Source organism: Dendrobates tinctorius, unplaced genomic scaffold (assembly GCF_039654945.1).
Source record: "Dendrobates tinctorius isolate UK_male_01 unplaced genomic scaffold, ASM3965494v1 ptg000011l, whole genome shotgun sequence".
In the NCBI taxonomy this organism is placed as follows: domain Eukaryota; kingdom Metazoa; phylum Chordata; class Amphibia; order Anura; family Dendrobatidae; genus Dendrobates; species Dendrobates tinctorius.
In genome coordinates, this window is record NW_027361679.1 from 108,181,403 (window position 1) to 108,197,687 (window position 16,285).

Here is a 16,285-nt window from a genome sequence, read left to right on the forward strand (position 1 = left end):
GCTACTCCCCAAAACCTACAAATTAGGAGAAAACCATTTAAACATGGTTAGTGACTGTGTCTCTTGGAGGAGCCACTGCAAATCCTAACTTTTATCTGAATCTGTATTGTCTTTATCCAGATGGCAACATACTAAGTTATCGTGTGCGATGTTCATTGTTTCAGACATATTAAACTTCTAAAACTTTTTCATTACAAAGGGTGACAAGTCTATATCTATTGATGGAAAATGCAATGAAGCAGCTCTCCTCAGCAGCCTTCTCAGTGAGATCAAAGCAACACTGTCAGAATCTTGAACAAGAAGAGGGAAACCTTACGCCTCTCCTTTTTACCCCACCTCCTCTCTGCTCCTCCTGCAAGGTGCACTCAGACAGAACTGAAAGTGAAAACTGGTACACAACCGCATGGCCAAGTCCGACATGGTCGCAGGAGGCCCAATTTTACTGTCCTCTGGAATTGTACATTTTTTATTATGCTTAATTTTATTGGTAAGTTCTGGCCTCATTTTTTTTTTTTGTTGTAAACTTTACTTTGCAAGATCCCAGTGCAGCAGTTGACATCACAAATTGATTTATACTGCCAATGTGGTGGGTAGTAAGATGATGAATCTAGTTGGATTTTTCTGCCACTTGATTTATTTCCTCTTCCATTGGGTTTTATTTACCTCTGACTCCACCAATGTTACATTATGAAGAATCCTATTTGGAACTATTGCTGCGGCTTGCACTGTATCTATATAGCAGATTATCGGACTAGCCATTATAACAGTATTGAGTTGCTTACAATGGCTGTCCAGCATTAGCATATGGGTGATAAAACCAAATCTTACGCCTTGTTTGCAATTATGCATGAACTGTCGGTCAGAATAGAAAAATACATCAGTCTTCGTCTCTTGATTTAGCTTAATATCAGTCTCACATAGAATCATGTTTTCAGACATATCTATATATATATATATATATATATATATATATATATATTTTTTTTTTTTTTTTTGAGGGGCCAGCCAGACATTCCTGAGCAGAAACTATAAAAACAAACTGGAAATTCCATGTTTTGTTCATCTAGTGTGTCTTATATGTGTTTGTGTGTCCTTTTGTTTCCTTTTTGCCCTATTGTGTGCTCCTCATTTTGGTTATGACTCTACAGTAGTTCTCCTGACACGCGGTCCAAAATGTGTGCTGTACAGCCCGTCTGATTACGTGGAGATTCAATAACTGTTTTTACCTTAACCATCTATATATCATACTTCTACTATACATATTCCTAAAGATTAATAGGTGTCATGACTCACAAATCATGTGAGAACCTTGGAAAATAACTGGTGGTGCCTTAATATAACTTCCTGACATAGGCAAGTGCATAAAAAAATATGTATAACTGTCAGAGCAGATGATTCTTCTACCGGAAAGGACTGCAACATTAAGATACAGTACCGCTATTCATGTATAGATTATATTTATGATACATATAGAAAATGAAGAAATGTTCCTTAATGCTGTGCATACAGCTTGTAACTTAGGTTTGGTCCTGTGAGACTTTTTCTTAGAAACCTGGAAATATATGGTGTTAACTCCAAGTTGTGCACCTCTAAAAATGATGCAAGTCTTTGCATCTGAAGAGGAATCCAACTTGCCATTGCACCATTACAAACACTAAGCCTGCTCTCTGCACCAAGAGTGATAAGGTGGGATCATGGAAGCCACCGTTATATTTTTATGCCACGTTTAGCATTGTATACTCGAGTCTACAAGGATCAAACTCTGAACGTGTCTGTAAAATATTTCCCAGGTCATAAGGAAGATCCCCATTAACGATTCAGCTTCCTAGAATGGATACACCAGAGACATTTAGTCATCTGTTGTACACTATAGTAGCTGTTTTTGAAGCCTACAGTTTGTGTGTAGGTTTTCTATGTGCCCACATAATATATATTTGTGAAATTCTCCCTGTTACTTGTCCCTTACCCACTTGCACTGCTTTTGGTGTGTTGTATGTCTGGGTCTTCCCCCACCGTATTTCCTGGTCTCAGATATACATTAAATAAATTTTGTCAAATATAACTTTCTTGGTTTTTTGACCTCCAACCTTGCCCTCTAATATATCCGCATGTAGAACATCTGCTATCCAGATTCATGTTTGGTGATTCTTGAAGTTTTCAATCTGTATGTGTTAAATTTGTTATTCACATTCCCTTAAAGAGGGCAGAGAAAAGGTACCAGAAACGCTGCTGTAATTGTGTCAAGATGATCTACAATAAAATATGGAAATGGTTATGAATTGGTGTTTTAAACTTGTCTCTTTATTGGTCACTTCTTTTTTTTGTACATTTTTCTAACATCCAGCTAACATGTAGCAGCTTTTGAATGTTGAGGTTCAATGCCTGGTCACTGGAAAATCATTCTATATGCCAGAGTTTTGAGTTCAGAAGAAAATACGTATGAATGTTGAGTATCACTTCATGGTCATTCAGATGAGAACTTGGAGAACCTGTCAGCATGACTTTGTAATGCACAGTAAATACATAACTTTAATTTGGCGGTAATACTGATTACATTGATACATTTTGGTAAAGAAATTCGGTTTCTGCTAATTAGATTTTGGTGGACAGGGGCCGGACTGTACATAGGGTTTTCTCCATGTCTGTGATCCCCAACCCCTCTGCCTGCTCCTTGTCTGAGAATTACAGGTCACTGCTGAGATTTCTTAGGGAGGAGGCAGGTCATTCACAGACCAGAGGTAGGCAGAGGGGTCAGGGAATCGCAAACAGGGAGGAGAAGACCCAGTGTACAGTCTGAAATCTAATTAGCTGAAAATTTCAAATTGTGATTATAAAAGAACCACAAAGCAGATTTCTTCACCAAAGGTCAGTTTAACTGGTATTACATCCCCATTACAGCCATGTCTTTACGTTACAAAATCATGCTGACAGATTCTCTTTAACCCCTTCCCGACATACGCCGTACTAGTACTGTTCTGCGGGAGGTGTGTTCCCGCAAATAGCAGTACTAGTACGGCACACCGATGGCGCAGCCTCACGCTGAGTGCCGGTGTCAGCAGTATGTGACAGCTGACACCCCGCAGCAATGCCCACGATCGGTGCTAGCACCAATTGCGGGCATTTAACCCCTCTTGCCGCTGTCAGTAGTGACAGCGGCCTAGAGAAGCATCACGCAAGGAATCCGTTCCCTGCATGCTTCCCTCCGGACAACGCGATACGATCCAAGATGGCCGCAGGGTCCTAAATAAAGAAATATTTTTCGGATTATAAGACGCCCCCCCCTCAAATTTGGGGGGAAAATGAGGGTGCGTTTTATAATGCGGATATACCTTACCGGTCGCGGCTGGAGGAGGAAAGAGTGGAGTGTTGCTGCAGGCTGGGATGTGGGGGTGTTTGGATGTCCCGTGCTGCTGCAAGGGCTCTGCCGATAGTTTGTGAAAGGCCAGAACCCCTGCAGCTCCATGGTTTCCTATGCGGTGGACTCCAGGAAAATGGCTGCCGGGGGCGGTGCATGCGCAGATGGATATCTCGGCACCAAAATCTCGGGAGATGAGATCTCGGCACTGAGATCAGCCTAAACAGTGGCTTTTTCCCCTGTTTAGGCACATCAGGGGCTCTCCAAACGTGACATGGCAACTGCTAATTATGCCAGCAAATTTTACATTCAAAAAGTGAAATAGCGCTCCATCCCTTCAAGCTCTGTTGTGTACCCAAACAGTAGATTTCCCCCACCTATGGGGTATCCGCATGCTCAGGAGAAATTGCACAACAAAATGTGTGATCCATTTTCTTTTGTTTCCCTTGCGGAAGTAGAAAAAAAATTAGGTCTAAAGGAAAATATTTTTGTGAAAGAAAAGTAAATGTTTGTTTTTTTTCTTCCACATTACAAAAATTTATTTGAAGGTCCTGAACGGTTAATAAACTTCTTTATTGTGGTTTTGAGCACATTGAGGCGTGCAGTTTTTAGAATGGTATCATTCTTGGGTATTTTCTGTCTAAGGCCCCTCAGTCACTTCAAATGTGAGGTGGTCCCTAAAAAAAATGGTTTTACAAATTTTGTTGTAAAAATGAGAAATCGCTGTTCAACTTTTAACCCTTATAACTTCCTAACAAAAAATGTATTTCCAAAATTGTACTGCGGTAAAGTAGACATGTAGGAAATGTTATTTATTAACTATTTGGTGTGATATGACTCTTTGATTTAAGGCATAACAATTAAAAGTTTGAAAATTGCAAAATTTTTGCCAAATTTCTGTGTTTTTAACAAATAAACACAAGTCATATGAAAGAAATTTTACCATTATCATGAAGTACAATATGTCGCAAGAAAACAATCTCAGAATCAGCGGGATCCGTTGAAGCGTTATGACCTCACAAAGTGGCACTGGTCAAAATTGTAAAAATTGGCCTAGTTAGGAAGGTGAAAACAGGCTTTGGAGTGAAGGGGGTTAAAGGCTTATATATTAGTTAGAAAACAAAGTGAGGATCAAGGATGACGCTAGTAACTTCAGTTGTAGCCAATTTTAATTTTTAAAGGTCTGGTATGTTCTGACCATGTCCTTGCACTGTCAGACACGACCATTGCACATTACACAGCAGGGGCACATTTATAAGATTATCTCAGCACAGGAACATGTTTTAACACATCCAATTTCGTAACTTATTATTCCAAGATCAATTGATTAAAATGTACTCTCTTCATGGTAAAACCCTTTTAATTTGACTCCTCTTATTCCTGCACGCCTCTCATTGAGACTGATGCGTAATACCAGTCTTAATGAATCGGGAATTTGTTTTTTCCATTAAAATACTGCGTTATTTAAAATGTTTCATTTTCATAAGGAGGTATATGAGAAAATGGACCCAAACAAGTTGCTATGAAGTTTATAACTAATACGGCAGGAATACCATACCTTAGAGCTGGAAAAAGTGTGGCCCAGCGGGCCACATCCGTCCCTTTGGCTGTTCCAGCCCACAGACACCCGAAGGACTGAAAACAGTGATCCATGGGCAGCACTATGCTCTCATCTGATGCCTTCCCTCACAACCAGCTTCCCACTGTTACCGTTATTTGCACCTTAGGAATGCAGGCAGTATGGGAGAGTAGTTGCGCTGGAGACAGGAGCAGAATGCCGGGTGGAATGAGAATGAGGGTGGTGTTTTGTTTCTACTCCAATATGAATATGAGATGTTTGCATTGGTGACTCATACTGTATGCATAGGTGGTTGTCTGCTTACTTTTGTTAAATTTTAAGTGATTATACTTTTATATTGTTTTTTTTTAAATTCTTTGTAATAGAGAATACAGGAAAAATACAACCATGTCAAAGTTAGTCATATCAAATAGCATCGATCGAATTAAATGACATGAGGGGTACGGTAAGGGAGGGGTAATGGGTAAGGAAGTCAAGGGCAAAGAGAAGGCCCAAGGGAATGGAGGAGGGGGGGGGACAATATGGGAGGAAGGAACAAGGATTCATAATAATCGGTATTTATATTATGTTTAATATTGAGCAGAATTAATTTTCCCTTCATCCATGACGGCACCACTTGAGAGAGGATCCACCCATCCAGGACCAGAAACTCACTGAAATTAAACGGTGGCATTTATCCACCGCATCAATTTGGTTTTTTCGGACTCCCATGACAGCACCACGAGAGAGGGGATCTGCCCTTCGGGAACAGGAAACCTACATATACAAAAGGGCGGCACCTCTCCCACGCATCAGTTGGTTTCCTGTTCCTGAGGGGACGGGATCCTACAGACCGGATCCCAGGCCGGCCGGTACAGGTAGCGAGGGGGTCTCCTACCTCGGCCTGGTGCGGAGCTCCTGGAGGACGCCACGGTGGCCCAGGATGGGTGGCACGGCGGTGGTGGATACAGCAGGGAGCGGCATCCGGAGGAGGTCCGTCTCCATATGTGCGCCGCCTGGTATGTATACCCCCGGGGCTCCCAGCTCCGGCGGCGCGATCGCGATGGATTGAGGGGGGCCGGCGCAGCTGCGGGGCGCTGGGGCCGGGGAGCGCTCCATGGTGGAGCGCCCGGGCGTCACGCGTGACTTCCGGTCACGTCGGAGTCGCGGTGATGTCAGGGGGCGGAGCCTTGGGGCGCTTCCGGGTCGGCGGCGCCACTGCGCAAGCGGGGACCCAAGATGGCGGCGCCCATCGGTAGGACGCCGGTAAGCGCCGGTTCCCCTGCCCAGAGCGGCGCCAGCTGGGGAGGGGGGCCCTATTAGGGGGGAGGGCGCGGCAAGAGGAAATCTGTCCGGAGGAGGGGTATATAGGCAGGACCCTAGATGGGTGCCTTGCCTTGGCCACATTATTGCAAGCCAGTAATGGAGAGCGATCAGGAGCAGCAGCAAAAGCAGCAACGGCGGCAACAGCGACAATCTTCACTGCCGCCCCTGGATGACCTTAGGCAGGTCAAACAGAAGAAGGAGGCCCGTGACAGTAAGGAGCGTCCGGGACGAAGTGACCAGTCCAGTCATAAAAGCTCCTGTAGGCGGACAGGAGCAGCGACTGAGAAAAATCCCCCACATTCTCCGGTACTTGATTGTGGCACTGGTAAGTGATCTTCGTGAATGTTCACTCAGTGACGGGGCCTCCTGTGTTTTATTCTAGGGGGAAGAAAGCTACGAGTAAAACCAGACACAGGGAATGCGCACTCTGTGCATGCCCGTTACCAGATTCATGCCCCAAAAAGTTATGTCCCCCCTGTATCCAGCAGACAGTGGCGGAGGAGTCGCCCGCAGTAGCGGCGTGTTTAAGGGATATAGTAAGGGCAGAGATGAAGGAAACCCTAAAATCCCTGTCCCAACCAGAGAGTGTAAGGGGTGAGGACCTGGTGGAGTCGGATTCCTCGACTGAGTGGAGAAGTAAGGGCTCCCATATTTCATCTCCCTCGTCCTCCTCAGAAGAAGAGGACTCTGGTCGGTTTTCCTGCCGCTCGACCGAGTAGACAAATTGGTAAAAGCGGTCAGAGGAACAATGGAGGTGGAGGAGCCGAAGCCTCAATTATCCATGCAGGATGTGATGTTTGGGGGGCTGGAGCAGAGGAAGCGTAGGGTCTTCCCACTAAACGAAAAGATCCAGGATCTCATCCGCAGAGAGTGGAAAAAACCAGATAAAAGAGGGTCGCTACCACCAGTCCTCAAGCGGAGATATCCCTTTGACTATTCAGCAATGAATACTTGGGACAAGGCCCCCAAATTAGATGCAGCTATTGTGAAAGCATCGAAAAGATCCTCGCTACCCTTTGAGGACATGGGGTCCCTTAAAGATCCTCTAGACAGAAAGGCAGATACCTTCCTTAAAAATACCTGGGAAATGGCAGCCGGTTCCTTAAGACCAGCAGAAGCATCGACTTGCACGGCCAGATCCATGATGGTCTGGTTGGACCAGTTAGAGACACAGTTAAAACAAGGAACATCTAGACAGGCAATCCTTGGGGCCCTACCAATAATCCAGGATGGCGCAGCCTTCCTAGCGGATGCCTCGGCTGATGCAGTCAGAATGGCCGCCAGGGCAGCAGGACTCTCTAATGCGGCTCGGAGAGCCCTGTGGCTGAAGTGCTGGCCGGGAGATATTCAGTCCAGGGTGAAACTCTGTACTATCCCGTGTGAGGGGGAATATTTATTCGGAGCAGTCCTGGACGAATTACTGGAGAAGGCCGGGGATGATAAAAAGAAATTCCCAAATCTTTGGTCCGCATCTTACCGACGTCCGTTTAATAGAAGGAGATTAGGTCAAGGGAGAAGGCGTAACCCTTCACCTAATAGAGACCGTCCCAGATGGGAGGATAGAAGGAGAAGAGGTACGGGCTTCATGTTCAGACGCTCGTCGAGAGAGCGAAAAAGACAGAACCAATGACTAGCAATTCCCGTGGGGGTTAGACTGTCATCCTTCCTCCCAGCATGGCTACAGGTCACCAATAGTGACTGGGTGCGGAATGTGATATCCACCGGACTCGGGTTGGAGTTCACTCAAGTCCCACGGGATACCTTTAAACCAACACCCTTAAGGTCTTCACCCTTCGAGCAAGCGGCTTTAGAAGCAGAGGTCTTGAACCTGTCTAAAAAACGTTCTGCTAGAGGTTCCAGAGTCTGAGAGAGGAAGAGGATTCTACTCTCCCTTATTCCTAATCCAAAAGCCGGATAAAACACTCAGAACTATTATTAATTTACGTTTCCTTAATGAATTTTTGGTTAAACGCACCTTTAAAATGGAATCCATTAGTTCTACAATAAAGATGCTGTTTGAAGGGTGTTTTATGGCGGTAGTGGACTTAAAAGACGCATGCTATCATGTGCCCATCCACGCAGATTTCCAGCAGTTCCTGAGAGTGGTGGTATCAATAGACGGTATAATCCGTCATTATCAATATAGAGCCCTTCCCTTTGGTCTCTCAGCAGCGCCCCGGGTATTTACAAAAATAGTGGCCGAGGTTATGGCTCATTTACGGGAAGTTGACATCTTAGTTATCCCATACTTGGATGATTTTTTGACTGTGGGAAATTCAGTGGACCATTGTCTATCTCAGATTAAAAAAGCTAAGTCCATATTAGAGAACCTCGGATGGATTATAAATTACGAAAAGTCCCGATTTCAGCCCTTAAAGGTCCAGAAGTTTCTAGGCTTGCTGTTAAATTCAGAAACCCAGCAGTGTCTGTTACCTGTAGATAAATTACAGCAGATACAGCAGCAGGTTCTTCGGGCAATCGATAGACCCTCCATAACCCTCAGGCAGGCCATGTCCCTGTTAGGCTCCCTAACCTCATGTATCCCAGCGGTCAAGTGGGCACAATTCCACACTAGGGCCCTTCAGAATGACATCCTGGTTAATAGCAGAACCTTAGAGGGCTTCTTGCAGGGTCAGGTATTGCTAAGCCCCTCAACTATTACATCTCTTAGGTGTTGGCTCGATGTTGGAAATTTAGCCTCGGGAGTGCCCTGGGTGATACAGATAACCCGCGTAATAACCACAGACGCTAGTCCTTGGGGTTGGGGGGGCCCATATGGGGGACATAGTGGTACAGGGACAGTGGGACTCCGATGCTGAGATCTCATCTAACCAGAGGGAGCTGCTGGCGATTGAATTGGCCATTAAAAAACTCATTATGTATCTACAGGGCCATCATGTGAGGATACTCTCGGACAACCAGGTAGCGGTAGCCTATGTCAACCACCAAGGTGGAACCCGCTCCAACGCCCTGATGCCGATAACTGAACGTCTCCTTCAGATAGCAGAGAAAAATTTTCTATCTTTAACCGCGCTCCACATCAGCGGAAAAGACAACATGAAGGCAGACTTTCTAAGCCGCAGGGCCCTAAGGCAGGGAGAATGGGCCTTAAACTCAGACATCTACAATCAGATTGTTCGCAAATGGGGTCGACCGGAGGTGGACCTCTTTGCCACCAAGGAAAACAGGAAGGAAACCACTTTCTGTTCCCTAAATCCCAGGGAAAATCAACTGGCAGTGGACGCCCTCCTAATAAAATGGGACTTCTCGCTGGCTTACGCCTTTCCGCCTTTGAACCTTCTACCTCTGGTAGTGAGGAAGATCAGGGAAGACGGGGCAAGAGTCATATTGATTGCCCCCTTCTGGCCCAGAAGGACCTGGTTTGCATGGTTGAGGACCATGTCAGAAGGCGATCCTTGGGTACTGCCGAACCTTCCAGATCTCCTCTACCACGGGCCAGTCAACCACCCACAAGTAGCGGGACTCCGTTTGACGGCATGGTGTTTGAGAGGACACTATTGAGGGATAGAGGGTTCTCAGAAAATGTAATCGATACACTCCTAAAAAGTAGGAAACAAACCACCACAGGTATATATGCTAGAACCTGGAGGCGATTCCTGTCCACCTGTGAGTTTAATATCAGGGATGGAATACCTGTAAAACAGATCCTAGAATTCCTCCAGACGGGTCTCGAGTTGGGCCTTTCCACTAGCACATTGAAAGTGCAAGTTTCAGCTTTAGGGGCCCTATTTGCATGCGACATTGCCGGTAACCATTGGGTAGTGAGATTCATTAAGGCAGTTACCAGATCAAGACCCATACTCAGATAGGTGTATGCCTTGGGACTTAAATTTAGTCCTGACAGCCATGACAGAGAAACCGTTTGAACCTCTGGATTCTGCTTCACTAAAGATGATATCACTTAAGACAGCCTTTTTGGTAGCAATAACATCTGCACGTAGAATAGGCGACGTACAGGCACTTTCCAGATTACCTCCATACACAGAATTCTTACAGGATAGAGTAATCCAAAGGCCAGACCCGGCATACCTTCCCAAGGTAGCATCTCATTTTCATAGGACACAAGAGATAGTTCTGCCTTCCTTCCTCCCTAATCCAACCAATCCTAAAGAACAAAGACTTCAGGCTCTAGATGTTAAGAGATGCCTACTTAAATATTTAGCAGCCACAGATCCTTGGAGGAAGGAGAATGCATTATTTTTATCCTTCCAAGGTCCCAGGAAAGGGTATAGAGTGTCAAAGCGCACGTTAGCAAGGTGGATTAGGGAGGCTATCTCTTGCCTACACAGCAGGTGGCGGTCTGGCTCCACAGAACCTGAGGGCGCATTCCACTCGTGCCATGGCATCATCCTGGGCAGAGAGATCGGGAGTATCAATTGACCAGATATGTAAGGCGGCCACCTGGTCATCTCCTTCCACCTTTTTTAACCACTATCGGTTAGACATGGGTGCCGCCTCAGATCTCACCTTCGGGCTACGTGTGCTGCAGGCTGTAGTCCCTCCCTAAATTAGTTTACATCTCTGTAATTCTCTCGTGGTGCTGTCATGGGAGTCCGAATAAAGTATTAAGTTACGTACTGGTAACGGTATTTTTCGGAAGCCCATGACAGCGCCCTTAGTTCCCTCCCTTGTTCACGTATAAGGGTGCACCCCTTTAGAGGATGGTTTTCGCGAGTTCACCTTATGTGGGAGATGGTTTAAAGAATTGTAAATAGGATAGATAGGTTGTATATATTGTGTATATGCGGTGTACTAACCATGGTAGCCTCTCAAGCTCTGTAATCCAACTGATGCGTGGGAGAGGTGCCGCCCTTTTGTATCTGTAGGTTTCCTGTTCCCGAAGGGCGGATCCCCTCTCTCGTGGTGCTGTCATGGGCTTCCGAAAAATACCGTTACCGGTATGTAACTTAATACTTTCCTGCCCTTGATGGGAGAGCTCAAGAAAAAGGTGTGGCTGATGAACGTTTCAGGCCTATTCTGGTAGCTGGAATATCGGCTTATATGTCCATGGCACTGATGAGTCACATCTGGAAGCATCTGGAAGCACCACCCCAGGGCTTTAAATGACTGTGGTAGGAGAGCATGGGCAGCAAGGAGTATAGCAAGATCCGCTGCTAATGCACCTGCTCGGGCATATGCGCGCGCACGGCTATCCACGAGTTGGCAGATCCAGTAAGCCTGCAAGCTGGGTGAATATATGAAGTCAGCCCAGTGCATTGCATGGCGCGCCCTGATGATGATGGTGCTTAGTAAGCTGTTAACTGCCCAACGCATGTGCACAGCCCTCCAAAAGTACGTCACCCAGCACGCTAGGTACAGCAGTATTGATGCGTGTGTTGTGGTCAGGTGACCTACAGGAAGTGATTTCACTTCTGGGGGCCGATGGAGGCAGGAAGACGCTGTAGACACCATGTTTAAAAGAGCAGTGGATGTTGAGGGTGGAGGTGGTGATGCTTCCAGCCCTCCTCTATGATGGAGGAACATCAGCAGCAAGAAACTCAGCAGCAGATGCATCGTCAGAGTAGCGAACACAGCGATCGCAGTCACCCGAGTAAGAGCGGCAGTAAAGGCTACAGCGGCAGTAAGCGCTACAGCGCTGTGTGTGACGGGGATCAGCGACCGGCCCCCCTGCCGGTTATTGCTGATCGTGCTCGATCGGCCTGGGCCATTTTTCAATCGCTGGTCTCCCGCTGGCCAGCTCCCATCGCTGCATGTGGCAGCGAGGGACCAGCGATCAGCGACGCTGGTTTCTAATGTAAAGATCGGGTATCCAGGAGTCGCGCTGCTCTTAGATACCCGATGTTTACCTTGGAAACCAGCATGTCCACCGGTTTCCAAGATAAACAGCGGGTATCCAGGAGCAGCGGCTCCTGGATACCCGATATTTACATTAGAAACCAGCTTGCTCGCTGGTCCTGATCGCTGGAGAGGCTGTCTTGTGACAGCTCACCAGCGATCAGCCTAACGATGTCCCAGCGATCCCATCATGTCGGATCGTTGGTGGGATCGCTGGGACATCATTATGTGTAAAGGTACTGTCACACTTAGCGATGCACCAGCAAACCCGACCAGCGATATGACGCGGTCAGGATCGCTGGTGCATCGCTAGTGAGCTGCCACAAAGGCAGATCTCACCAGCGACATCGCAGGGGTCGGGAGTCGCTACTTACCTGTCAGACGAGGCGATCCTGACGTCCTCCCGCCCGCGTCCACGCGTCGCTCGTCTCCACAGCAGGAAGCTGACTACGAGAAACGGTCCAGGACGTTCTCGCGCGATCAGCGATAACCAGCGGGGGGAGCGGTCGGAGGTAAGTATCAGGCATAGCGATATCGCTAGCAATATCGCTATAGCGTCACAAAAACCAGTGACGTTATAGCGATATTGCTAGCGATATCGCTTAGTGTGACAGGCCCTTAACGGGGGCTTAAGACCAGCCAGAGGTTCAGCCTCCAGATCTGGTATCCTTGAGTAACAGCAGGTGGTAAGTGATCTTTGAGAAAGTTCACTGTGATAGCAGAGGCCTAGGAAAAGTAAAACTGGAGTCACACATAGCGACTTACAAGCGATACCGACACCGATATCAAGGTGTCAGGATCGCTGGTAAGTCGCTATGCTATGTGATCGCTGGTGAGCTGTCACACAGCTTCACCAGCGATCAGCACAGCGATGCCGAGCGCCTGGCATCGCTTGCCATCCCTGTAAACAATAGAATTAAAATAAAAAATATTGTTATTCTCACCTTCCGACGTCCCGCGCAGCCATCCTGCCTCTCTCCACGCTCCGGTCCCAGTAATCCTTTGCGAGAATGACCACGAGACGTCACGGTCTCGCGGGAGCGTGAAGTCTCGCTGTCATTCGTGCAAAGAATCACTGGGACCGGAGCGTGGAGAGAGGCGGGAATGCTGCACGGGACGTCGGAAGGTGAGAATAACAATATTTTTTATTTTAATTCTATTTTTTACAGCTGATCGCTGGTCTCCCGCCTGTCACACGCAGCGATGCGTGCTGGCCAGCGGGAAACCAGCGACCAAAAAAATGTCCAGAGGTTTCTTACAGCAATCAGCGATACCGGCAGGGGGAGCCGCTCGCTGATCGCTGTCACACACAGCAATCTCGCTGGTGAGATTGCTGTTGTCACAAAAGTCGTGACTCAGCAGCGATATCGCTAGCGAGATTGCTATGTGTGACTCCCGCTTAATGTGCGCTTTGTAAATCCTCATTACCATCCGACTGTCAGAAAAGTATGTGTATGTTTTGCATTCAGAAAACAATCTGAGGGAGTCCCCTGATTTTACATTAAATCTAAAATCGATCATTAAAGCAAAGGTTAAAGATTCCCTCAAACCCTGATGCAGAGAGGTGCAAAGACAGAAAAATGGCAGCCTAGACCATTGCCGTCTGATTCAGATGAATCCCCTAGCGTAGTGGATGATACTGATTCGGGATCATCTTCCTCCTCTGACGATGATGGTTGTAGACCATGCTTCCCCTTGAAAGACACGAGCAGGTTAATTCAAGTAATAAAAACCACCATGGGGATTGTAGAGACAAGAACCTAAATTGATTGAGGATATTATGTTTGGGGACCTGGAACACGGAATGAAGCGTACATTCCCGGTAAACAGGAAGATTTAAAAGCTTGTTAGGCAACAGTGGAAGAGACCAGATAGGTATGCCTTTTTGACCTCATCCTTGAAGAGGAAATATACTTCACTAGCTGAAGAGCCTGGCATTGCCCGGGCATAGTACCTAACTGTGGTTAGCTATAAGAAATTATGATATTGCACATAAAAACATTTCACATATATTCAGCACTACAGATTTGCAACCCAAATTAACTAAAGGATTACCAACGTAGTGATAGTATTTTGATTGGTGCCGTTACTCTGCCCCCGACTGTGGTGATCCCTCAAACTCCAGCCCCCACCAGTGGTAATCCCTCCAAACCCTGGCCCCTTTTGTGGTGACTCCTCAGTACACTGTCTGTACATGGTGGTGCCCCCGTTTCGTTACTGTGTTCGGCACTGCTGGGTATGTGAATGCCCCGGGTCTCATGTTTCCCCTCCTGAACACAATGCTGCAGTTGCCATTACAGCGGTCTTCAGCTGACGGAACATACACACACACACACAGCGGGTGGAGAACACAGCGGTGGCTCCGTCTCACTGTTTACACGGTCGGTGTATTGGGTCAGATGAGGTGGTGTGTACAGATGTCACGTATTTCCTCCACCCTCCCCTGGTGACCTCCCGTCCCCCCTCCTCCCGGTTCCCCTCTCTAATTACCTCCTCTCCGGGTCCCACTGTTCTCCGTCGGTTTGTCAGCAGACTCTGGCCGCAGTGCCGCCCTGGAGTACAGCCGTGACGTCAGCGTTCCTGTTGCGGATACTGAGCTCCTGCTGCTGCCGCCGCCTCTGTCACTGATCGTGCAGCTCAGAGTTCAGCAGCACACCCTGGGGATGGGAGCACCAGCAGCCACAGAGTGTGGAGTGGGTGTGGCTTGATACATATACACATACATACATACTCTCAGCTTTATATATATATATATAGAGATTGTCTTGTACAGAGGAGAGGCTTGTGTCAGGCCACTCTTCCATAAAGGCCATGGAGGTCTGCAATGATAGTTGACTTTGTGGAACTTTCTCCCATCTCCCTACTGCATCTGTGGAGCTCAGCCACAGTGATCTTGGGGTTCTTCTTTACCTCTCTCACCAAGGCTCCCACTATTGCTCAGTTTGGCTGGACAGCCAGGTCTAGGAAGACTTCTGGTGGTCCCAAACTTCTTCCATTTAAGGATTATGGAGGCCACTGTGCTCTTAGGAACCTTGAGTACTGCAGAAACACTTTTGTAACCTTGGCCAGATTTGTGCCTTGCCACAATTCTGTCTCTGAGCTCCTGGGTCAGTTCCTTTGACCTCATGATTCTCATTTGGTCTGACATGCACTGTGAGGTCTTGCATAGACAGGTGTGTGCCTTTTATAAATCAAGTCCTATCAGTTTAATTAAACACAGCTGGACTCCAATGAAGGAGTAGTCCCATCTCAAGGAGGATGACAAGGAAATAGATAGCGTGTGACTTAAATATGAGTGTCTGAAATTTGCAAAAATTTCTATATTTGTTTTTTTTTTCAGTCAATATGGGGTGATGAGTGTACATTAATGAGAAAAAAATGAACTTTTTTGATTTTACCAAAAGGCTGCAGAACAGGAAAAGTAAATGAGATTCTTGAAGTCTCATACACACACTACTAATTTTTTTCCTTACAGATTTGCAGCAGAGTAAAATCTGCATGTCAACTCTTGCAGCGTATTTTACCTGTACTAATTGGGAAATACGTAACAAAAGCATAGCAACATATTTTATGCAACCTTCTTCCTGCCAACATATTAGGATTTAATATGCAGCAGAATTTTCTCTTGCAAATCCTGAGCGTGTCCACATAGCCTTTGTCCCTGTCCTGTGTCCCCCCCATTCATTGTAAGTCCTTGATAGCATTGTCATGAACTGGGGGTGTTGGGTTGCTCCCAGTTCTTCAGGAGTTATTTTAGTATATCCCACATTCCAGTTCTGGTTTGGAACTTGCTGCTCTCTGGTGCCCCCCTTACCCTCAGGTCAGCCAGGAAACTGCACCTAGGATAAGTAGTCGCCAGCAGGGCCGCCTGGTTGTGTACTGGCTATTTAGCACTCTGCAGGGAGGGCGGTATAACTATGCCCCGTCACCGCCAGGAAAATGCGCTTATGAACCTCCGTCCATCACTTCCAGAGTCTCCCAAAAGTCCAGAACACTTTGCTGTCACCAGCTCCTTATTTTATGATTAATAATGGGTCTGGAGCCAACCCAATCAGTAGCGTTGACTTAGTTCGGAGGTCGTGGAGGTACGTTTAGAGCAAGGAGAACAAAGCCAGTAATGTTTTAGATTTTACTCCAAAAAGAATAGGCAGTGTTTACAAAAGTATAAAGATGTTAGAAAATGAGACAATTACAATATGTACAGACAATTATAAAACAAAACGGATTAA

General features: G+C 46.6%; 1 protein-coding gene across 2 annotated transcripts in view; it reads left to right on the top strand.

Moving 5' to 3' along the window:
• Positions 1–2,279, top strand: part of AP3D1 (adaptor related protein complex 3 subunit delta 1) — a 135,332-nt gene extending 133,053 nt beyond the window's left edge. For both annotated transcript variants that reach the window (XM_073546053.1, XM_073546044.1), the window contains exon 33: positions 200–2,279. In XM_073546053.1, the coding sequence (XP_073402154.1) occupies positions 200–295 (96 nt within the window). In that variant the 3' untranslated portion in view covers positions 296–2,279. The remainder of the gene's footprint in view (positions 1–199) is intronic.
• The last annotated feature ends 14,006 nt before the right edge of the window (positions 2,280–16,285 follow it).